General features: G+C 43.5%; 1 protein-coding gene across 1 annotated transcript in view; it reads left to right on the forward strand.

The window, feature by feature from the left end:
* PTPRC (protein tyrosine phosphatase receptor type C) overlaps nt 1–24,141 on the forward strand; it is a 137,561-nt gene that overhangs the window by 98,329 nt on the left and 15,091 nt on the right. Inside the window, exons 14-17 of the mRNA XM_074961190.1 lie at nt 2,604–2,797; nt 11,763–11,823; nt 20,780–20,888; nt 22,106–22,140. Coding sequence (XP_074817291.1) covers nt 2,604–2,797; nt 11,763–11,823; nt 20,780–20,888; nt 22,106–22,140 — 399 coding nt within the window. The remainder of the gene's footprint in view (nt 1–2,603; nt 2,798–11,762; nt 11,824–20,779; nt 20,889–22,105; nt 22,141–24,141) is intronic.

The raw sequence follows: 24,141 nt of genomic DNA on the forward strand, positions 1-24,141 counted from the left end.
TTTAACATCCCTGTGGCGGGGAAAACTGAACAGCGGCCCAACACTGTAGCATTTAGTTTCAGAAAGAGGAATACACAAAAATGAGGAGGTCAGTGAAACAGAAATTAAAAGGTACAGTACCAACAGTAAAATCCCTGCAAGCTGCATGGAAACTTTTTAAAGACACCACAATAGAGGCTCAACTTAAATGTATACCCCAATTTAAAAAAAAACATAGTAAGAGAACCAAAAAAGTGCCACTGTGGTAAACAACAAAGTAAAAGAAGCAGTGAGAGGCAAAAAGGCATCCTTTAAAAAGTGGAAGATAAATCCTAATGAGGAAAATAGAAAAAAAGCATAAATTCTGGCAAATGAAGTGTAAAAATATAATTAGAAAGACAAAAAAAGAATTTGAAGAACAGCTAGCCAAAGACTCCGAAGGGAATAGCAATTTTTTTTAAATACATCAGAAGCAGAAAGCCTGCTAAACAACCAGTGGGGCCACTGGACGATCGAGATGATAAAGGAGCACTCAAAGATGATAAGGCCATTGCGGAGGAACTAAATGAATTCTTTGCAATGGACTTCACTGTTGAGGATGTGAGGGAGATTCCCAAACCTTAGCCATTCTTTCTGGGTGACGGATCTGAGGAACTGTCCCAAATTGAGGTGTCATTGGAGGAGGTTTGGGAACAAATTGATAAACTAAACAGTGATAAAAGCCTCCAGGACCCGATGGTATTCACCAAGAGTTCTGAAGGAACTCAAATGTGAACTTGCAGGACTACTAAATGTCATCTGTAACCTATCATTTAAATCAGCTTCTGTACCAAATGACTGGAGGACAGCTAATGGACACCAATTTTTAAAAAGGGCTCCAGAGGTGACCCTGGCAACTACAGGCCAGTAAGCCTCACTTCAGTACTAGGCAAATTGGTTGAAACTATCGTAAAGAACAAAATTGTCAGGCACGTAGATGAACATAATTTGTTGGGAAATAGTCAACATTGTTTTTGTAAAGGGAAATCATGCCTCAGCAATCTTCTGAAATTCTTTGAGGGGGTCAACAAGCATGCAGACAAAGGAGATCCAATGGATATAGTGTATTTAGATTTTCAGAAAGCCTTTGACAAGGTCCCTCACCAAAAGCTCTTAAGCAAAATAAGCAGTCATGGGATAAGAGGGAAGGTTCTCTCATGGATCAGTAACTGGTTAAAAGATAGGAAACAAAGGGTAGGAATAAATGGTCAGTTTTCAGAATGGAGAGACGTAAATATTGGTGTCCCCCAGAGATCTGTACTGGGCCCAGTCCTATTTAACATATTCATAAATGATCTGGAAAAAGGGGTAAACAGTGAGGTGGCAAAATTTGCAGATGATACAAAACTACTCAAGATAGTTAAGTCCCAGGGAGACTGCAAAGAGCTACAAAAGGATCTCACAAAACTGGGAGACTGGGCAACAAAATAGCAGATGAAATTTAATGTTGATAAATGCAAAGTAATGCACATTGGAAAACATAATCCTAACTATACATATACAATGATGGGGTCTAAATTAACTGTTACCACTCAAGAAAGAGATCTTGGAGTCATTGTGGATAGTTCTCTGAAATCATCCACTCAATGTGCACCGGAAGTCAAAAAAGCAAACAGAATGTTGGGAATCATCAAGAAAGGGATAGATAATAAGACAGAAAATATCATACTGCCTCTGTATAAATCCATGGTATGCCCATACCTTGAATACTGTGTGCAGATGTGGTTGCCCTATCTCAAAAAAGATATATTGGAATTGGAAAAGGTTCAGAAAAGGGCAACAAAAATTATTAGGGGTACAGAACAGCTTCCGTGTAAGGAGAGATTAATAGGACTGGGACTTTTCCGCTTGGAAAAGAGGCAACTAAGGGGGGGATATGATTGAGGTCTATAAAGTCATGAGTGGTATAGAGAAAATAAATAAGGAAGTGTTATTTACTCCTTCTCATAATACAAGAACAAGGGGCCACCAAATGAAATTAATAGGTAGCAGGTTTAAAACAAACACAAGAAAGTATTTTTTCACGCAACGCACTGCCAACCTCTGGAATTCCTTGCCAGAGGGTGTTGTGAAGGCCAATACTATAACGGGGTTCAAAAGGGAACCAGATAGGTTCATGGAAGATAGATCCATCAATGGCTATTAGCCAGGATGGACAGGAATGGTGTCCCTAGTCTCTGTTTGCCAGAAGCTGGGATTGGGTGACAGGGCATGGATCACTTGATAACCTGTCTGTTCCTTCCCTTTGGGGCACCTACCATTGGCCACTGTCAGAGGACAGGATACTGGGCTTGATGGACCTTTGGTCTGACCCAGTATGGCCGTTCTTATGTTCTTATATCACAGTCTCACTCCAACTTATGGAGGTACCAGTTCAGCAAAGGACTTAAGAACATGCTTAACTTAAAGCATTATTGACTTTTCTGAATCAGGAGTGGAGTTCTTCTAGGTGGTGAACTATAACAAATGTATTAATGGTACAGAGAGGTAGTGATTAGTGAAAAATATGGGTGAAACTATAACGGTTAAAATGTTTGGTTCCAAAATATTAAAATATAACATGGTATCATTTCTTCTATAAACAGCACCAGAAAAAGTGAATATTACCGAAGTAAAACTGATTTCCAATAATGCTGTCCACATTAAGTGTAAGGAGCAGTCTGTAAATGGTGAATATAAAATATTCACACTGGTATGGGAGGGAAAGCATGAAACTAAAAAAGACATATGTGAGTTTCATAAAGAAGATCTTTATTATCTGAAACAATACAACTTTGAGGTAAGATCTATGTTTAAAGAGACAGAAAAAGTTCATTGCACCACAAAATTATTGGTAGCTGCAATTTTTTTGTTGTATTATGTATTTATCAAAAATTTCTCTGCTGTGGTACATTCTTTTCTTAGTAGAATTAATATTTTACATTTTAAAATATTTTTAAATGTAACGATTACTGATGACAATTCACAACTGCACTTCATAGGTTATTTTACATTTCATACTGAGTAATATCCAACTTATGTAATTTTCATGATTATCAAAATGGTAGGAGACTGAAAGGTATGTGTGTGAGTCGGAACATAGGCAGTGTTTGATTTGTAAAGAAAGAGGTGCTAGGGCTCAAGAAATAACAAGGGTGTCCTCCACACAGCGTGACCTTGCACACCCCTCATGTGCAAGGTTACGTCTTGCATGCCACTGACAAAAGAGGTGCTTATACTGCATCATAGCATGAAAAGAAGTACAAGAGTGGAGCCTCAGCAAGCCCCAGCACAAATTAAACTCTAAATTTAGGTTATGCGGGAATCCTTAGCAAACACATACTTTTAGATTCTTTACTAATTTTTCACTGTGGACTCTTGAGATACTCAAGGTCTATTCCTGAAATTTGTTACATTCTGTGGTTGATGAATATGACTCAGCGGTCAGATCCCACTCGAAATATCAGACCCCAGCCCCACCAGTCCCTGAGACAGACTCTCCACACTTCTCCATTGAGCCCTCACCTTCCAGAGAAACATTCATCTTCCTGTTCAAACCATATCCTCCTTCTGAGCTCTCTCTCAGATAAAGTTTTCTTTCTCCTGACTGCCTCCCTCTAGTTCCCTCCACCATATTCCTGCCTTCCACTATAGGCATGGATGGATATCCCCTCCTGGCATTTTATCTTTGCAGCATTTATCACTCTCCTTATAAAGCCTGTATACTATATCTGCCACTTCTCTGGAGCATTTCCAGGCCCTGGTAGCTGCTCCTATATGCTAATTGAACTAAGAAGGTACCTAGTAAGAGGCTCAGAGTTTGGTTTCTTTCAGGAACCAGGATCTGCCCATTTTTCTTCACCCCTCTCCTGCCTTCCTTTTGTCTTGCTAATGAAAGGCATCTTTAGACAGTGGATGCTAATCTCCTGTTTGAAAATTGTTCACTCATTTTATAATTTGAACTCAGAGACATTCTCTAAAGCATAACAAGAGGCCCTGAAATTGCCCTAATGGTGAGAGCAGAGTTCAGGCCTCTTGCCAACTCCTCCTGCACCACCTGCACTAATCCCCTTTGTTTACACAAGGACTCCGCTTTGCTTCTGGAGGGGTTTCTGAATAGGGGCCCATGATTTAGCCCTTTCAGCCTGATCCTCTCTGGGGAAGTCAGAAGGGTCTCCTAGATAGCAACAACAGGATTCTGGCTCTGGGTCTACTCAAGAGTTAGAAGAACATAAGAATGGCTCTACTTGGTGTCAAGGCTAATTCCCCACTCTGGCACTTCGAGTGCAGAAGGTGGGAGCCCGCAAGGATTCTAAAAATTAATACTGGCCATTCCAGGCTTCTATTAAACACCCAAGGTTACAGCTTTTCTCTGACCTTGGATTGGTAGATGCTGCCACCACCCAAGTGCAAAACCCCTTTGAGAGCCCAGGAAGGCGCACTTGGGAATTCCTTCCTGTGGGGTACCCTCAAGCCCTTTCACACACACATCCCACCCCCCGGGAAGAGCTAAGAAAGAAAAAGAGAGGGAAAAAAAGGAAATCAGCTGTTGCCACCAGCTAATTAAACAACCTCTTAAGACACAAAAATCCAATTATGTTCTTAAAAAAGGTAAATTTTATTAATAAAAAAAGAAAGAAAGAAGCTACATCTGGGAACTCAGGCTATTGCTAGATTTTAAAAGAGCAACTACAAGGATTAAGTACCAAGAATAGCTTTCTTGAGGTCTTAAAGATTACAAACAAAAAATAGCACCTAGTGTTAGCACAGAGGAATCCACAAGCCATAACGAAATAAAAGGGATAAGCCTAATTGCATCTTCCTAGAAATTTCCTGATCTAGTTACATATCTGGGGTTTTAAATGAGTAGTTTATCGGTATGATACTGATGATTTTTTCATACCTGACCCAAGCTTCTAACAGCATAACTGCTATCCTGTCCAGCCTCTCCCCGAGAGAACAGACAGACAAAAGGGGAGTCTTGGCTCTTTTGGCCAGGTGCCCACTTACTTCCTTCTACCTATGCATAGCATTGAGACTTTTTAACCCTTTACAGATAGAGCAATTACTGAACAGCTACTAAGAGGGATTTTATAGCTATTGGCTGGCTGGGTGTCCAGAAAAGGGAGCTACTTCCCCTTTCATTTATCATACGCCCCCCAAATCACAGACTATGTTGGCCAGTCTGGTTCAGGTCAGGTCCACACAGGCTGGGATTTCTTCCTGGAGGTTTAGGAAAACAGAGTTAATAAGATACATGCACCTCTAATTTTACTACTTATTACATGAAGACTGTATAGTATTTTCTACATTTTAAGGACTCAATGACTTAGAAGACAGGGACATTTTAACCTGGCTGAGTCTGGGAAACCTTCCTGGGAGAGTGCATCAGCCACTTTGTTAGAGGTTCCTGAAATGTGTGTTATTTCAAAATCAAAGTCTTGAAGAGCTAAACTTCACCGAAGAAGTTTTTTGTTAGTCTCTTTGACTGTGTGAAGCCACTCCAGTTCAGCATGGTCAGCCTTTAGGTGGAAACACCATTCCCAAATGTATGGGCGTAGCTTCTCAAGAGCATACACAATGGAGTAACATTCTTTTTCTAAGACTGACCAGTGACTTTCCCTCTCAGAAAGTTTTTTGTTGAAAAACACAACAGGATGGAATTGTTGATTTGGTCCTTCCTGCATTAAAACTGCTCCCACACCACACTTGGATGCATCTGTGGTTATGAAGAAAGGTTGGTCAAAGTTCGGGGCCCTTATCACTGGGTCAGACTTAAGGGCCGCCATAAGCTGGTTAAAGGCTTTCTGACACTCCTCAGTCCACTGAACTGCATTTGGCTATTTTTTTCTGGTTAGGTCAGTCAGTGGGGTGGCAATTTGGCTGTAGTGTGGTACAGATCGTCTGTAATACGAGAAGGATTGGACCTGCTTCTTTGACTTAGGGACAGGGCAATTTTGGATATCATTTACTTTAGCCTGTAGGGGGTTGATAGTTCCTTGACCCACCTGGTGTCCAAGGTATGTTACCCTGTTTAGTCCTATTTGACATTTTTTTGGCCTTAATGGTTAATCCTGCCTCCCTTATGCGCTGGAAGACAGCTTGGGGGTGTTCCAGGTGTTCTGCCCATGAATCTGAGAATATGGCCACATCATTAAGGTAGGCGACTGCAAATTCCCCAAATCCAACCAGAAGGTTACCCACCAGTCTCTGGAAGGTGGCGGGTGCATTTCTCAGTCCGAAAGGGAGCACGTAAAATTCATGCAGCCCTACATGGGTGATGAAGGCTGACCTTTCCTTGGCTGGGTCATCTAGTGGCACTTGCCAGTACCCCCTAGGTAAGTCTATGGTGGAGATGAATTGGGCACATCCCAGTTTCTCCAGTAGCTCATCTGTGCATGGCATTGGATAGTTCTCTGGGCGAGTAACAGCGTATAGCTTATGGTAGTCCACGCAAAAGCGGATTTCCCCATCTGGTTTGGGAACCAGAACCACTGGAGAGGCCCATGCACTCTCAGAGGGGCGGATTACACCCATCTGTAACATGTCCTTGGTCTCCCTTTCTATTGCAGTTTTGGCTTGAGGAGCCAACCAATAGGGTTGGTCTCTAACTGGGCGAGCATCATCTGTGTCAATGGAGTGGTACGCCCACTCCGTCCATCCTGGGGTGGCTGAAAATATTGGCGCAAAGCTGGCTCCTGGATTTGCTGTCACTCCTTATTCCCAAGGGTTATGGAAAGGCTCACCTCTTCTATGCCACCATTGCTTTTCCCTTCATAGTAGACTCCTTCAGGCCAGTCAGCATCGTCTCTCTCCTGGGCTGTAAACTGGAGAACCTTGATTTCTTGGGAATAAAAGGGCTTTAGAGAATTAACATGGTATGCTTTAGGTTTTAGGATAGGGTCTGTGAATGCTATGAGGTAATTAACAGCTCCCAGGCATTCTTAGACCATAAATGGCCCCTCCCACGATGCTTCCATCTTATTGGCCAGGAGCACTTTCAGGACCATGACTTAGTCACCGACTCTGAAGGAATGCTCTCTGGCATGTTCATCATACCAGGCCTTTTGCTCTTGTTTAGCATCCTGTAGGTTTTCTCGAGCAAGATCTAGAAAGTCTTTGAGGGTGTTTTGCAGGTTGGTTACAAAGTCCAAAATGTAAGTTCCTGGAGACGATGTAACCCCCTCCCATTTCTGCTTCACCAACTGTAATGGCCCCTTAACTTCATGGCCATAAACGAGTTCAAAGGGTGAAAACCCCAAACTGGGATGTGGTACAGCCCTGTAGGCAAAGAGCAACTGCTGCAACACTAGGTCCCAATCATTGGAGTGCTCAGGTAAAGCAATTAGAGAACAGCTACTAAGAGAGATTTTATAGCTGCTGGCTGGCTGGGTGTCCATAAAAGGGAGCTCCCCACCCCTTTCATTTATCACACTTGGTCAGACCAGAAGTCCATCTAGCCCAGGGTCCTGTCTTCTGACAGTGGCCAGTACCAGGTACGTCAGAGGAAATTAACAGAACAGGTAACCATCAAGTCATTGGAACTTATGTTTCCGGCAAACCCACAAAGAAGTTGGATAAAAATGTAAATACTCTTGCCCAAATGTTGCAACATAACACCACTTTATTTCTTATTCTTAAATTTAGAACGATAACTCACAAGAACCCGAAAAGAGAGAGAGAGAGAGAGAGACAAAGCAGGCAGCTCTCTAAAAGAGAGAGGCACAACTCACCCCCACCTTATTCTAGTCAGTCTGTCTCCGCTGATACATGCTTCCCTACAGAGCTCATTAGCAGGCAAGCAAGAACAGGGACACTCTTAAAGTCATAGCTTGCAATTCCAGCACAGTCCTTGATACATGACAGAAATGATTGTGGCTTTGTACATTCAGCATCTATCTGTGACATCCCTGACCCCCCTCAGAGTAGGATAAAAGGAGTAGTTTCTGTTTATCTGGCTTAACCAGATTTTCATTAGATCCAAAACAGAGCCTTTTGGGCTTCCTCTCTCCAATAAATTTCCCTACCTTGCTCTCACTGCTATTTCTGCTGCCACTCCTCAAATTTCCACTTACTATGTATATTCCCTGACCAAAGAGTTGTTATTTTCCCAGCTCCAAAACTGAGGAACTCTGGGTCTTTTAGAGATCTTCCTTCTCTTAGTCCAGAGAGAGAACATGGACACAGAGGATGGAGATATTCAGTTGTATGGTGCAGAGGCAGAAATACCAGTCTCTTCAGGAAAGGTGGCTGCTGTGGAGGGAATGTCCTTATCAAATATATACATGTATTAAGGACTCTTAAAATCTCCTCCTCTACTTTTTTTCAGGTTTTGTGTTGGTGGGATGTGCCCTGATGCAATCTTAGCTGTCACTAAACTAAGTTTTTGTGTGTTTTATCTCATGTGCAATCTCAAGGATGCTGGCTTATCACTCAGTGATCTTCACTGTTCCTCTGAAAGTCAGTGTTAGCCCTAAGGAGACCTTGAATAGCAGAACAGATTATGCTTTATGTATAAATTTGAGGTGACTACGGCCAATTGGGATCCTCCACTTATGCCATTTCAAGCTGACCCAGTTTTTCTCATTCACTAAAGAACCCTTAAAGATCCTGAACAATACCATCATCATAACCAACATAATAGGACTATGGCCCTTCATGACTGTTTAATGCTCAAAGCAAGTGAAAAATATACTATCACTGGTAGTAGCCCACTGGGCTATCTAATTGCAGCCTTGGCTCTCTAGTCTAGAGCATTTTCAGTTAGCATAGAGCCAGCCAGCTCAAGAGAAAGCCTGTCTAGCAGCAGTTAAGCTGAAGAATCTTAGAATGCAAGACTGGAAGGGACCTCGATAGGTCATATAGTCCAGTCCCCTGCACTGAGGCAGGATTAAGTAATATCTAGACCATCCCTGATAGGTGTTTGTCCAACCTGTTCTTAAAAACCTCCATTGACAGAGAATCCACAACCTCCCTAGGCAATTTGTTCCAGTGCTTAACTACCCTCATAGTTAGGAAGTTTTTCCTAATGTCTATCCTAAATCTCTCTTGCTAAAATTTAAGCCCATTACTTCTTATCCTGTCCTCAGTGGTTAAAGGACAGCAATTTATCGCCCTCCTCTTTATAACAACTTTTTACATATTTGAAGGCTATTATCATAGTCCCCTCAGTCTTCTGTTCTCCAGACTAAACAAACTCAGTTTTATCAGTCTTGCCTCATAAGCCATATTTTATAGATCTTTAATCAATTTTGTTGCTCTCCTCTGGACTTTGTCTAATTTGTCCACATCTTTCTTGAAGTGTGGTGCCCAGAACTGGACACAGAACTCCAGCTGAGGCCTTATCAGAGCTGAATAGGGTGGAAGAATTACTTTTCATCTCTTGCTTACAATACTCCTGCTAATACATACAAGGCATGCTAACACAAGAATGCAAAGTGCTTCTTCCTGAAGGAGGAAACATGCTCTGAAGCGGCATGGTGTGAAGACAGAGAGGGGTTTGCATTCATGGTCAGCAGCCACCAGTGTCAGTTAGGACCTTATCCTTTGAAATTGTTGGCTCTGCCACAGACGTTGTGACTCCAAGCAAATTACTAAATCTCACTGTGACTCCCTTTTTCTATTTGTAAAATGGGAAAAATGCTTACTTAGGGCCTCATCCTGTAAGGTGCTGAGCACTCAACTCCCATTGAGATCAATAGTTTCTGAGGAAGTTAAGCACATTATAGGATCAAATGCCTAATTCCTAGGGATGGCGTGAGCCTAAATTAATGAATAATGTTTATAAAGTGCTTTGAGATTCTCTGTTGGGAGATGATATAGTTTTAGTTAAAACAAATTACATTTTGCAACACTAAAGTCTGCATTTAACAAATATTATACAGCATAAGAATGCTTTAAAATCAGAAAATGCATACACAAAAGGAAATGTAGAAAGATACAGTATTTGGAAATTAGATGCACATATTACTTTTTAACTTGGTGTTTAAATATGAGAGAAATTGTGTGTATGCAGAAAAGTTTGCACTGTGAATCCTGTATGGAAATTATACTTCTGGAATTTTATTTAAGAGATGAAGAGATTCCAAATTGCTTTTGACATTGTGTACATGTAACCCTTCTGCCTGTCAGAGTTGGCAGCAACAAGGGCCGGGTTCAGTATCTAGGGGTTCCATTCCAATAACACATTGCAAAACTGGCTCGAGCCCCCACCCAGTGACAAATGTATACCACCCCCGCTGGGCACCTCCAAGAGGCAATGCTTCCCCTCTCGCAAGCAAAGAGTCTGAGTGTAGCAAAAAGCCTTTTAATAACAGAGAGAAACAATGTGGCATTATGTTGGGGAAACACCGCCAACAGGATTCATAACACAACCCATGAGCAAAAAACCCACCCCAAGCAAATGGGGGCATGTCCTTTCCCTTTGGTTCTTGAGTCCAGCAACCCCAAATCACCCAAAGTCCCAAAAGTCCAACAACCCAAAAGTCTCTGTCCCTGGTCAGGGCAGCCCCAGAGTTCGAAAGTTTATCTGCAGTTTTACCTCCCAACCTGGGTGGGGAGGAGGGGGTGTTAAGGGGCACCTTACGTGGTCCAAAGCTGATTGCCCCACCTCTCAATGGGGCTCCACTCTGACAGCCACACCCATGAGCTGCTCCAGGCATCCAACAAGCTGCTCTGCTCCACCAGCCGCTCTGCTCTGCCAGCTGTCCCGCAAACTGCTCCGCAATATATCTTCAGGCTCCCCCACTACTTAACACAACACTCAGTGATTTCAGCTCTTAGTAAGTTTAGCTCTTTTGTGATTTCAGCTTGTAGTAGGGGAGCCTTAGTGCTGGTGCACCATTAGCTCAAAGTGAATTCAGCTCAGCAGCCTGTAACTAGACTCCTAATGGAATCAAAATTAGCTCTGATATTCCACAGTGGAGAGAGGAGGAAGTGCAATTAGCATGTAAGGCCCTCACCAGGGGGCCCATACCACCAAGTATTAATACCTGTCCCCAGCCTCTCTCCATTCACTGGGTTTTGGAACCCATGACCCTTGCCTAGCGAGTGCTGCTTAGTTGATGGTGAGTCCCTCCATCATAACAAAAGGCCAAGTACAGTTCCACTGTCCTTGATTCACATAATCAGGATAATAACAGTTTATTCCTGCCCCAATAACAGAGAAACTGGGGCTCCTACAGCAGCCAAAGTGACCATCTAGGCAGGGTGGGTGTGCCTATGCAAAGGAGATCAGCCCCGAAGTTCTTTTCCACAACCCACCATGACTTGCCACCAAATGTCAGGGTAGAGCTCATCCTGACTCTGCTTACATCCATTTTAGATACAGAACTGCTATAAAATATTACACTGTTTATTGGATGATGATCTATTTTATAAAATATACTTGTCATATTCACCAAATAACCAAATAAACTATAGTGTTCTATTATATATTGCACATCTACTTTCATAATAAAAATATATCCATGCAAAATGCACCCTCATTCATTATGATTAGTTATTTCTAACTGATTTTTTCCAAAGATTTTGTAGCCTAAATGCTATTGATATATCACCAAAAAGGTTATTTTTAATAGTTTGTATTGCAATGCACTGCTTCAATTTAGTAGCAGCCATATTTAAGAGCTGAAAAAGATTGGGGGACAGATCCTCAGCTAGTGTAAATCTGCATAGCTACTTGGAAATCAATATTTTAATTTTCTGGACGCACTTTTGCTTAGTATAAATTAACATGATGAATATCTTCATTTACTGCTATTCAGATATTTCTGTTCAATGGAAAATTTGAAGGAGATGCTGTCAAACACCAAGTAACAACAAAATGTAAGTAAATATCTTCAATGGACTAGTCAACGTTTTTATTTACAGACTTGCTTATGTGTCATTGAGATGGCACACAATGTTAGTGTGCCTTTTAAATTCTGCTGTTGTCATGTAAATATTGGAATTATGACTAGTCTTTAGTCAAATAAAAAGTTGCATTGACTAATCATGTGAATAAATATTTGCAAAACACTTAATCTAACTTATTATTGAAAGCATGCAAGACTTAGCTTATTTCATCATGATGAAAACCATCAGTACAGTTGTTACACTAATAAAAATGATACCAACAGGATCTTGTAAAAGGGAAAAGGTAAATTGCCACGTTTATTGTAAATACAACAAAATATTCCTATATGCAATTTCTATATAGATCCATTCACACACACAGACATTCACACACAGGTTCTACATAAAGGTTGTTATAGTTACCAGCCTAGATGTTGCTCATGCCAAGTCACTGGCGAGGTGGCCTGGACACGAGAGTGGAGCCGAGTCGTTATCAGATGCGCATCCGATGCTCCGAGAGGGTGGTCGTAGAACCAGACTCAAAGAACACAGTCCCTGAACCCAATTTTTATAGGTCTCTGGTTCAATACAAGTCTATGGGAGTTGCTTCATCATGCTGAATTTACAACTGAGATGACCATCAATCAGCTCAATCAGCAGGTGGTACATCCATGATGGCTCCATGATGGCTAGGTGTTATCTTCTTGTTCTTCCTTGATGCGTTTTGGGTGGATTCCGGTTCGCCCTCCGGGGGTCATCCGGTTATCTCCACTTTGCATATTCTTCGGCCCATCGATATCAAGGTTGAAATTCTTAGGATTAGGCTGGCACCATTTACTAACCACTTATTTCCCTGCTTCAGGCTCTCAATTCCATGCACTCATCATTCATTCTTTTACTTAACAACACAATCTATGACTCTTGATTCATTTAACAAGTTTTATCCCACTATCTATTTTTCCCTCTTTGGATACCAAGATTTACATAGGCATGACAAGGGGCCCCTGCGGGGGAAGAGCATCAGGGTGTTGTTTTAAAGAACAGCATTGTTTCCTCAAAGTTCTTATCACTTTCCAGCACAGACTCTTTGTCCTGTACCAGCCTGAAATAATTAGCACTTTGGCCTTGCATTTGTTACAGAGTGAAATTCAACAGCAAGGAACTGATGTTCATACCTTTTTACAATACCTATATACTCTTTTGTCTATCTTTATTTCTACTACTACATAATTATAATTCTATCATACTTATATAACTTTGAGGGCAACCCAACACAGTAGAACCATTTCCTTAATTCCTGTTGAGTTTAATGAGTCAAGGGCCCTCAGCACCATACAACAGGTACTCAACACATAACAGGATCAGATACTATAGTTTGTGATACAGCAGGGCCAGGGAGCAGTGGGAGAGTGGTAGAGGGGAGATATATAAGCCCTAGGCTAATTAGGGCGTGGTTCCCTCTAGACTAGGGAGGGTTGCTACAGGTTAATTGGAGCACCTATAGTCAATTAAGGCCCTGCCAGGAACCTAATAAACCAGCCCTGCTTCAGGCAGACGGGGGTGCGAGGAAGGAAAGAGGACTGGAGTTTGAAGGTGTGTTGCTGACAATTGAAAGACAAGAGAACCGGAGAAAGGGAGGCCCTGCCCCAGCAAGGCTCCCTCGCCGAGCGTCAAGGACCAAGGGTAACCCTACCCAAGGGGGAAGAGGGTAAGAAACCCGCAGGAGTTGAGAGGGGCTGGGGCTCAGAGTGAGGAGCAAACCCAGACTCTTTCCCCACTTTCCTCCTCTACCACCTCCCTGGGCCACTAGCGGGGCCCTCGGCGCCCCAAGAGCAGGGGCAAAGGGTGGCATTCTAGCCCACCTTCCAAGAAAAGCATGGGACCCACCATACCAACATCAGCCATTTTGCCATAGGTCTTACAGCAAAATGCAAATTATTTTTATATATGCATTATTTATTCTTTGCAGAGAAAACTAATTGAGTTAATGAAAAATGATTTATTGGCTTATATAGTTGGGATCACTGTGCCCACCTATTTGATGCAATGGAGAAGCTATCCTGTACCACCAGTATTACACTACCATTTTATTTAGAGATAGATTCAAGACACACAATTCAGCTCTGGATACAAAATTCAGGTGTATTTGAATCTGGAGCTTTGTCTCAGATTCATCACCATTTTTATTAAGTAAGTAACTGAAGAATAGTTTACACAAGTTGTGACGGGGCAAGGCCAGATGGCTATAGAAAAGTAGTGGGAGATAGATATATTAGCTCCAGGCTAAACAAATCCCTGGTACCAGCTTAAGTGAAATGGAAGCTGCTCCAGGTCAATTAAGACACCTGGGGCCAATTAAGAACTTTCCAGAAGGCAGGGAGAATGCTAGGTTGATTGGGACACCTGAAGCCAATCAGGGGCTGGCTGAAACTAGTTAAAAGCCTCCCAGTCAGTCAGGTGGATGTGCATGTCAGGAGCTGTGGAAGGAAGTTGCGCTGTTGGAGAGGCTGAGTAGTACACACCATATCAGGCACAAGGAAGGAGGCCCTGAGTGAAGTGGTGAAGGGTGAAGTGGAGCTTGAGGAAGTGAGGGCTGCTGTGGGGGAAGTAGCCCAGGGAATTGTACATGTCATGTTTCTAAAAAGTCAGCTACCATGGCTGATACTATTAGGGTCCCTGAGCTGGAGCCCAGAGTAGAGGGTGGGCCCGGGCTCCTCCCCTCGACCTTTGCCCCCTGATTAATCACTGAGACTGGGAGACAACAGAGACTGTGCAAGGAAGGATAACTTCTCCTCACCTCCCTTGCTGGCTTATTATGAAAATGGCTCAGTAGACTGTGACCCTTGTCTCCAGAGAAAGAAGGATTACGTGGAGGGTCACAGTGAGCCTCTGAGGCTAGCAAAATCCGCCAGGAAACACGGGCCCCACGGAGACAAGGACAGAGCTTTGTCACAACTGGTGTCAGGAGTGGGACTTCGTTCACAGCGTGGCAGAAGAAAGAGGTTTAAAAAAAAAAGTGCACTGGGGTTTTGGATTTTTTTGTTTTGGTTTTGGTTTGTTTGCTTTGTACCACAATGAAGGAGGTGGTAAGAGCTCTGGTACAAGCCACGGGAGCCCAGCAGGAGGCCACCCGGGTTCAGGCAATGGCACAACAGGAGTCTATGCGGCTACAGCAGGAAACCAATCAATTATTGATGAGCCAGGCGACCCAAGATCGTGCCCTCTTGAGAGAGGTGGTGGACCAGCTGAAGATCCTCACCACCCAGGCCCGGGGGTCCGACAGGACGCGAACCCTGAGGGCCACTGTTTGTCTGCCAAAGATGATGTCAGGAGATGACATAGAGGCATATCTCCTCTCATTCGAAAGGACTGCTCAGCGTGAGGCGTGGCCCCAGGAGCAGTGGGCCAGCATTCTCGCCCCTTTTTTGTGTGGAGAGGCCCAGAAGGCCTACTTTGACTTGCCTGCCACGGATGCCACTGACTATACCCCTCTGAAGGCAGAGATCCTAGCACGATCAGGCGTAACAGCAGCGGTAAGGGCCCAGAGGTTCCATGAGTGGAAATACCAGGAGAACAAACCCCCGAGGTCACAGCTATTCGACCTCATACACCTCGCACGGAAGTGGTTACAGCCCGAGGTGTGCAGGCCGGAGGAGATTTTGGAGACCCTGGTCATCGACCATTACATGCGGGGACTGCCACCAGATCTCCGCAAATGGGTAGGCCAGAACGATCCGTCCACGTATGACGAGATGATCACATTGGTAGAAAGACAGATGACAGCCAGGGAACTGACCCGACTACCCAAGGAAGGCCCCTTTCGAAGCAAGCACCCAACCCCGACCCTGGAAGGTTGGGCAGCCAAACCCCTGGGGAGTCCTAGGTGGAAGAAGGGGGGCCAAAAACCAGCGGGGACCCCTGAAGGAAGGGATTGGCCTGAGTGGGGGGCACCCTGGGACTAAACTCCCTAACCCCCAGGATAGGGGAGTGATTAAAAGCAATTATAGATGTTATGCATGTGGGGAGTGGGGACATATAGCAGCACAGTGTCCCAGCACCGAGGAGCCTATGCAATGTAACTTGGGGGACTGGGAGGTCCCATGCTCCCTTATCCACCTCGCAGGGGTCACATTAGCCCCTCATAATTACACCAGGCCAGTGAGGATAAATGGAGCAGAGACTACAGCGCTTGTGGACTCTGGGAATGCTATCACCCTCATATCGGGTAAGCTGGTAAAAAATAGTCAGCTGCTACAAGCCAAACGCGTAGCAGTGACGTGCGTGCATGGGGCCATGAGCCATTACCCCACCATCTCAGTGGAGATAGAGGTTCAGGGAAACCCCATTGAGGTGACTGTGGGCGTAGTTCCTAAATTTCCATATCCTGTAGTCATTGGGAGAGACTATCCAGGGTTTGATAATTTACTCCCCACAGAGAGGCTGGAGGGAGGTGGGGACCCTGAGGACAGCAACTCGTCACCGGGGGAATGTCAACCCCCAATGTTCGCTGAGATTTCTCAGGATCTGTTCTCAGCCCCCCGAAAGACCCGGAAGACAAAAAAAGAGAGGAAGGCTGCGAAGGCCTTGGGAACCCGGATCCTGACCCAGGGCCAGAAGACCTCCCTAGTCGGCAGACGGACGCGAGCAGCCAACAGAGAAACTTCTACCACAGAAGGTGAGCCAGAAGTTGCCCCCAGCCATGACGGCGGCGAGCCGTTGGAAGAAGCAGAAGCCAGCCCCTGGGAGCTTGGGCAGGTTAGTCCCTGGAGAGAGACTTTTGGGCGGGACCAGGCGGAGGACCCCAGATATGATGATGCCAGGAAAGAGGGGGCCGAGATCGATGGGATACCCATGGATGGGAAGGTCCGGGGTTCCGGACCTTACTTTGTACTGAAGAAAGATCTCCTGTACCGCGTGGTGCAAATGCAGGAGTAAGAGATACAACAACTTCTGGTGCCACGAAAACATCAAAAAGCCATATTGAGTCTCGCCCACAGTCACCTGTTTGGAAGACACCTAGGGGTAGAGAAAACCCAGGCACGGATCCTGTGGAGGTTCTTCTGGCCAGGAGTACATGAAGATATCCGGCGATACAGCACCTCTTATGTCCAGAGTGTCAGTTACATAGCCCTTGCCCACACTTATGGGCTCCTTTGATACCTCTTCCAATAATAGAGGTTCCTTGCGAACGGATAGCCATGGATCTGGTAGGGCCCCTAGAGAAGACAGCTCGGGGCCACCAACATGTGCTTGTTGTACTGGACTATGCAACCCGGTACCCGGAAGCTGTTCCCCTGCACAACAAAGCTTCCAAGACAATAGCTAAGGAGCTAGTACAGATCTTTGCCCGGGTTGGGCTACCCAAGGAGATATTAACTGATCAAGGGACACCTTTCATGTCCAAGTTGATGAAAGATCTCTGTTCATTGCTCCATGTACAAGCTCTACGGACCTCTGTATACCACCCGCAAACAGATGGCCTTGTGGAAAGGTTCAATAGGACCCTCAAGGCCATGATCAGGAAAGTGGTGAGCTGGGATGAGAAAGATTGGGATACCCTATTGCCTTACCTCATGTTCGCCATCCGGGAGGTTCCGCAAGCCTCCACGGGTTTCTCTCCATTCAAACTACTATATGGGCGCCACCCTCGGGCATATTGGATATAGCCAGAGAAGCCTGGGATGAGGAGCCAAATCCCAGAAGGAACATAGTTGAGCATGTACTGCAGATGAGAGATCGGATAGCCCGAGTTACGCCCATTGTACGGGAGCACTTGGAGAGAGCACAGGAGACCCAACAAACCCATTATAACCACCAAGCGAAGCTTCGACGGTTCCAACCAGGGGATCGGGTGATGGTACTGGTGCCCACAGCAGAAAGTAAACTGTTGGCCCAGTGGCAGGGACCCTACAAAATAATCGAAGCCGTGGGAGAGGTGAACTATAAGGTGTGGCAGCCAGGCTGCCGGAAATTGGAGCAAATTTACCACATCAATCTTCTAAAACCTTGGCACGATCGAGAGGCATGCTTCGTCGTGCAGGAGACCCTTCCCCAGGAGGATAACTTACACGAGCAAGTGAGGATATCATCCGACTTGACGCCGATCCAAAAGATCGAGTTAGCCGACATGATTAATCGCAACAGAGATGTGTTCTCTACAAAACCAGGGCGGACGAATGAGACCTATCACCATATCCGCACGATCCCCGGAGCCAAGGTAACATTGAGACCCTACCGAATCCCAGCAGCCAAAAGAGAAGAAATCAAGGCCTAAGTAAAGAAAATGTTAGAATTAGGGGTTACTGAAGAATCTTACAGTCAGTGGTCCAGTCCAATTGTTCTAGTACCTAAACCTGATGGTACCATGAGATTCTGTAATGACTTTTGCCGACTGAATGAAATATCCCAGTTTGATGCATACCCCATACCACGCATCGACGAACTGGTTGACCGACTGGGTAGTGCCCGATTCTGGACTACACTGGATCTGACAAAAGGGTACTGGCAGATTCCTCTGACCAAAGAAGCGAAAGAAAAGACAGCATTCTCCACCCCGGATGGGCTATTCCAGTACACCATCCTCCCTTTTGGGCTACATGGGGCCCCAGCCACATTCCAGTGCCTCATGGATAAGCTGCTGCGCCCCCATACTAGTTATGCAGCTGCATACCTAGATGATCTCATCATCTATTCGCCGGACTGGGGAACCCACTTAGAGAAAGTTGAGGCAGTACTGTGCACCTTAAGGCGGGCTGGCCTCACTTCTAATCCCGCTAAATGCACCATAGGGCTAGCAGAGGCTAGGTACCTGGGATATATTGTGGGAAGGGGCATAGTGAAGCCCCAAACGAATAAGCTAGAGGCAATTCAAAACTGGCCCCGGCCGACCCGAAAGAAGCAGGTCCTTGCGTTCCTAGGCATGGTAGGCTACTACCGACGGTTTATTCCCCACTTCGCCACTAGGGAAAGTCCCCTACAGACCTGGTAAAGGCCCGAGGTCCAGACATGGTAAAGTGGACCGACGCAGCAGAGGGTGCATTTACAGACCTTCGGACGGCCCTCTGTAATGACCCCGTACTCATAGCCCCGGACTTTAACAGGGAATTTATTTTACAAACAGACACTTCCGAGGTGGGGTTGGGAGCAGTTCTGTCGCAAATGGTGGGAGAAGAGGAACATGTGACGGGGCAAGGCCAGATGGCTATAGAAAAGTAGTGGGAGATAGATATATTAGCTCCAGGCTAAACAAATCCCTGGTACCAGCTTAAGTGAAATGGAAGCTGCTCCAGGTCAATTAAGACACCTGGGGCCAATTAAGAACTTTCCAGAAGGCAGGGAGAAGGCTAGGTTGATTGGGACACCTGAAGCCAATCAGGGGCTGGCTGAAACTAGTTAAAAGCCTCCCAGTCAGTCAGGTGGGTGTGCATGTCAGGAGCTGTGGAAGGAAGTTGCGCTGTTGGAGAGGCTGAGTAGTACACACCATATCAGGCACAAGGAAGGAGGCCCTGAGGTAAGGGTGAAGTGGAGCTTGAGGAAGTGAGGGCTGCTGTGGGGGAAGTAGCCCAGGGAATTGTACATGTCATGTTTCTAAAAGGTCAGCTACCATGGCTGATACTATTAGGGTCCCTGAGCTGGAGTCCAGAGTAGAGGGTGGGCCCAGGCTTCCCCCCACACCTTTGCCCCCTGATTAATCACTGAGACTGCGAGACAACAGAGATTGTGCAAGAAAGGATAACTTCTCCTCACCTCCCTTGCTGGCTTATGATGAAAATGGCTCAGTAGACTGTGACCCTTGTCTCTAGAGAAAGAAGGGTTACGTGGAGGGTCACAGTGAGCCTCTGAGGCTAGCGAAATCCGCCAGGAAACGCGGGCCCCACGGAGACAAGGATAGAGCTTTGTCACAAAATGAAATTTTGGTGGGAATTTAGGTAGGTAGAATGCCATTACTCAAGTGCACTGTGAGACAGTAGCAGGTGCACTAGTTGAATCATTTCAACTAGTTTGCATCCACATTGAAATAAAATGGTTCAGGCTGAAAAAGTTCAGACTGGAGAAAAATCTCCACCAAATGGTATTTAGCACACTTATTAACTGTTTGTCTTGGAGAACACATGGGCAAGAGATGACGGAAAAGGGACAGACAGGTATATAGGAATAAGGTGGTCAGTCAATAGAAATATGAAGTTGGATGCTATCCAAACAAAATGTCAAAGACTGACATTAGCAATGGGACATCCCAAAGAAGAAACGCAATGGGGAATTACAGAGTGGAGGAGGTGGAAGATTAGATGCATTTCAGTAATAAAAAGTGTGTATTTAAAGAGGGTGGGACTCATGCCAGGACAGGAATAGTTGAGAAGAAATCATCATCATCAGAAGAAAAGGATAGAGGGCCAGATTCTTGGCTCTGTTAAGGCTGATTTGTGCTGTTCTGGGAATGCATAGCATCAAGCTGTCACAGGGAATATGTCCGGGGAAAGGGGGTGTGGCTTGAAAGACACAAACACTAGAGCTAGTCAATTTAAAAAAAAATGAGTAGCATTTTTTCTCAATGTAAAATAGCTGTTGGACAAAAATGAAGTTTTTAATGGAAATTTTTCATTTTGGTCAACATGTTTTGTTTTTAGATGAAAATTACAAAACAAAATGAATATTTTCATTAAAAAAAAAAAGTATTTTGTTTTTCAGATTTTTTCCCTTTCCTCTCCCATTTCCCCTCCCCTCTTTCCAGTAGAAATTTTTTATTTAGAATTTTTTTCATAAAACAAAACAAAGCAAATTAAATTATATTTCACACAAATACATTTCAAATTCCAACCAGCCCTTCTAAATGCATGTGAACACACACACACATATAACATAAAATGAGTAAAATTACTATGCTAATTCTAATTGTTTGTTCAAAAATAACTTATTAATGTACTCAAACCATGATTTTTGTTGATAGACAATTCTCAAGCCCTGATTATATTCCTGGCGTTCTTGATTATTGTGACATCAATTGCCTTACTTATTGTTCTGTATAAAATCTATGATCTCCACAAAGAGAAATTAAGGTAAGTTTCTCCCTCCTCCATCTCCTTTTTTTAGAAGTAGGCAAATCATTTTGAAGGTTTTACAAAAGAAAGTGATGATGTTTTAAATATATGGGTTAGCTATTTCATTTGATATTTGAAAAAGAAATGCCTCTGCCTTTAAAAAAAACAAAACAAGGAAAACTAAATCATGGATCTTTTTAGTGGCTTGTATGGTAGCAGGCACAATATAAGAATCTAATATAAGAGAACAAAATATCTATGATTTAATGTTATTCAAGTTATCAAAGAGCTGGTCAGATAATTCACAAATAAATGTGCTCAAAGTCAGCCCCCGTTCTGCTGTTGGTACAGCTGGTACAAACAGCTTCATTCTCTCCCTGCATCAAGAAGGCAACTCATCGAGCCAGCACATTAACTCTGTTAGAATACCCTTGAATAAAAATGAATAATTCTGGATTCATCAAACACAAGTTACTGGGCTCACTATAGGAGTATCTGGATTCAATTCTATGGCCCCTGTTATACAGGAGGTCAGACTAGATGATCTAATGATCCTTTCTGGCCTTAAATCTATGACTCTATAAAGGTTTTCTATAAGCAGAATTTTTGCCAAACCATGAGAAATAAATATGCAGTGTTTATATTTTGTTTTTATATGAACATTAGGTTGTATCTGGCTTTCTTTAGCGTGCACAGTAATCAAGGTGCTATACAGACTTTTCTTCCAGATCTATGCTAAAACAGAAGAATTCAGAACAGTGTTAAGGGATCTGGGGTTTCATGCAGAAGTTTGGCCGCAGATACGTAATGGCAAATCAGAGGGCACTAGCCAGAGTTCCACATATGAAATGGCAGTAGTGTTCTAAAACTGAGGTCTCAGTCCTCAGCTGTGCCAAGCTTATGCTCAGCTTGGCTAAAGATGGGGAGGCAAGTGTAGTTATAATTTGCTCTTCCACAACAGAGGCAGCCAGGGATTCCTATATCATATGGGAGTCCCCTAGTGATCCTGGGACCACTAGGGGACTCCCATATGATATAGGAATCCCTGGCTGCCTCTGTTGGGCAACGAAGTGCTATAAAGGGAATTTAACCTGGTTTGAAATCTCTTAGCACTCCTCCCCACTCCCCAAGTCCTATAAGACTCTACCTTTATTTAATTAATTGTATCCTTTAATTCATTGTCATACATATATTGCATTAGTCAAAGCCTTAACAAACACTCATGCTTTTTACAGCAATTCAGGTGAAGATGTGGTGCTTGTTAAGAGGGGTAAGTACATTTTCCATATAAGATATGTTTAGTAAGTGGAAATAAGATATTAACCAAATGTCTTATTCCCGCTCATAGCCATCTATATTTTAGATGGCTAAAGTCTAATTAATTTACACAAATGAGATATTAACACAATCAAACCTTGCCCAGGCCAAAGGTAGAGGTCAGTGAATAATCTATATATGTTATTTAAGTGAATGATCATAACTTTATTAAATGTTGGGAAAATTTGGAAAATCTAATATTTATTATCTTGACAGTAAAACTATTTCTGTATCTCAAACAATGGCCATAACAGAATACAGAAAGGGGCTTCAGAATACCTCATGAGATTCATCTCTGAAGTGAACTCACCCAAGTAGACCTTTACATGATCCAAGAATTGAGTATAAACAAGAGGTACCTCAAATCTGTGCTTAATTATAAAGGACTTTCTGGATGCCCCATGCCTAGTACCTTGCACACCCTGAGTTTACTAGCAATTCCTTATCCCCCTGAAAAATGGGAAAGGAAGAGCCAGTGATTGGTTTGGCAGACAGTACCAACTAATCCCAAATTAATTCACTGGGAACAAATAGTTTTTATACCAGGGTCAAAGATATGTCAGGAGATTGCTCCATTTAGTATGGGAAACTGTTCTCATTAGATAGCAAAAAGTAGTTTGACTGTGTTGACTGGGGATTATCTATAATACATTTTGGGAAATTTCTTGCATGAACTAATGGTTTCAATTCCATTTTTTAATTTGCAAAGGGTAACTTGACAAGGTTGCCCATTTTTGCACCCTCCTTGCTCTTCCTGTTTCCTTCAGATCTAGCACCCTGAGTAATTTCTCATGGAGAAGCAATAATATGAAGAAATTACACCAGAGTTCCCACTGTACACGTTCTGCTGTTTTCTGTGCAGCTGATATTATTTTATTATCTATTTAAAAGAAACCAGAATTCACTTTTCTATGGACATATTGAAATAATATAAACGTATTTCTGGTTATAAAATTAATTATACTAATTGGAAGATGGCACTTTCACAATTACGTCCATTTATCCTGTTTCTGTATGCAATAGCAAAAACATTTAATTTAAAATGGAATCAAAATGCACCAGGACTTAACATTGTAATTAACAGTAATAACTCAGGGAAGACTTAGAATGATTTTCACATTAGTTTCTGACATTGTCCCTGTTTGGGTTGAAGTGTCTTGTACCAGGTTCAGATGTTGCTATGGCCTTACTGGCCACACTCACCACTTTCCCAAGTCACCTCTGTGCACTCAGCATTCTACTCCTCTGTACATAGGAGGTGCAGAATAACAGAAATGTAGGGCTGGGAGTGACCTCAGGAAATAATCAAGTTCAGCCCCCTGCACTGTGGCAGGACCAAGTAAAGCTAGACCATCCCTGACAGATGTTTGTCCAACCTGCTTTTAAAAACCTCCATTGATGGGGATTCCAGAGACTCCCTTGGAAGCCTATTCCAGAGCTTAACTACTCTTATAGTTAGAAAGTTTTTCCTAGTATCTAACCTCAATATCCCTTGCTGCAGATAAGCCGATTACTTCTTGTCCTACCTTCAGTGGACATGGAGAAAAATTGATCACAGTTCTCTTTATAACAGCCCTGAATATATTTGAAGACTATTATCAGGTCTCCCCTCCATCTTCTTATCTCAAGACTAAATCTACCCAGTTTTTTAACCTTTCCTCATAGATCAGATTGTCTAGATCTTTTATTATTTTTGTTGTTCTCTTCTGGACTCTCTTCAGTTTGTCCACATCTTTCCTAAAGTGCGGTGCTCAGAAATGGACACAGTCCCTGTGTGCAGTGTTTCTTTGACCTGTCGCCCACTGGAGAAGTTCAGTTGCTTTGGGGGCTCTGTTTACTCACATATGAAGGGGTGGGACTTGCTGCTATAAACATATATGGCTTAGTTTGATTGAATGTTTCTGTTCTCGTTAGCTAATCTTACTGTTTAATAAATGTATTTACTGAGATTTTA

Source organism: Natator depressus, chromosome 8 (assembly GCF_965152275.1).
Source record: "Natator depressus isolate rNatDep1 chromosome 8, rNatDep2.hap1, whole genome shotgun sequence".
In the NCBI taxonomy this organism is placed as follows: domain Eukaryota; kingdom Metazoa; phylum Chordata; order Testudines; family Cheloniidae; genus Natator; species Natator depressus.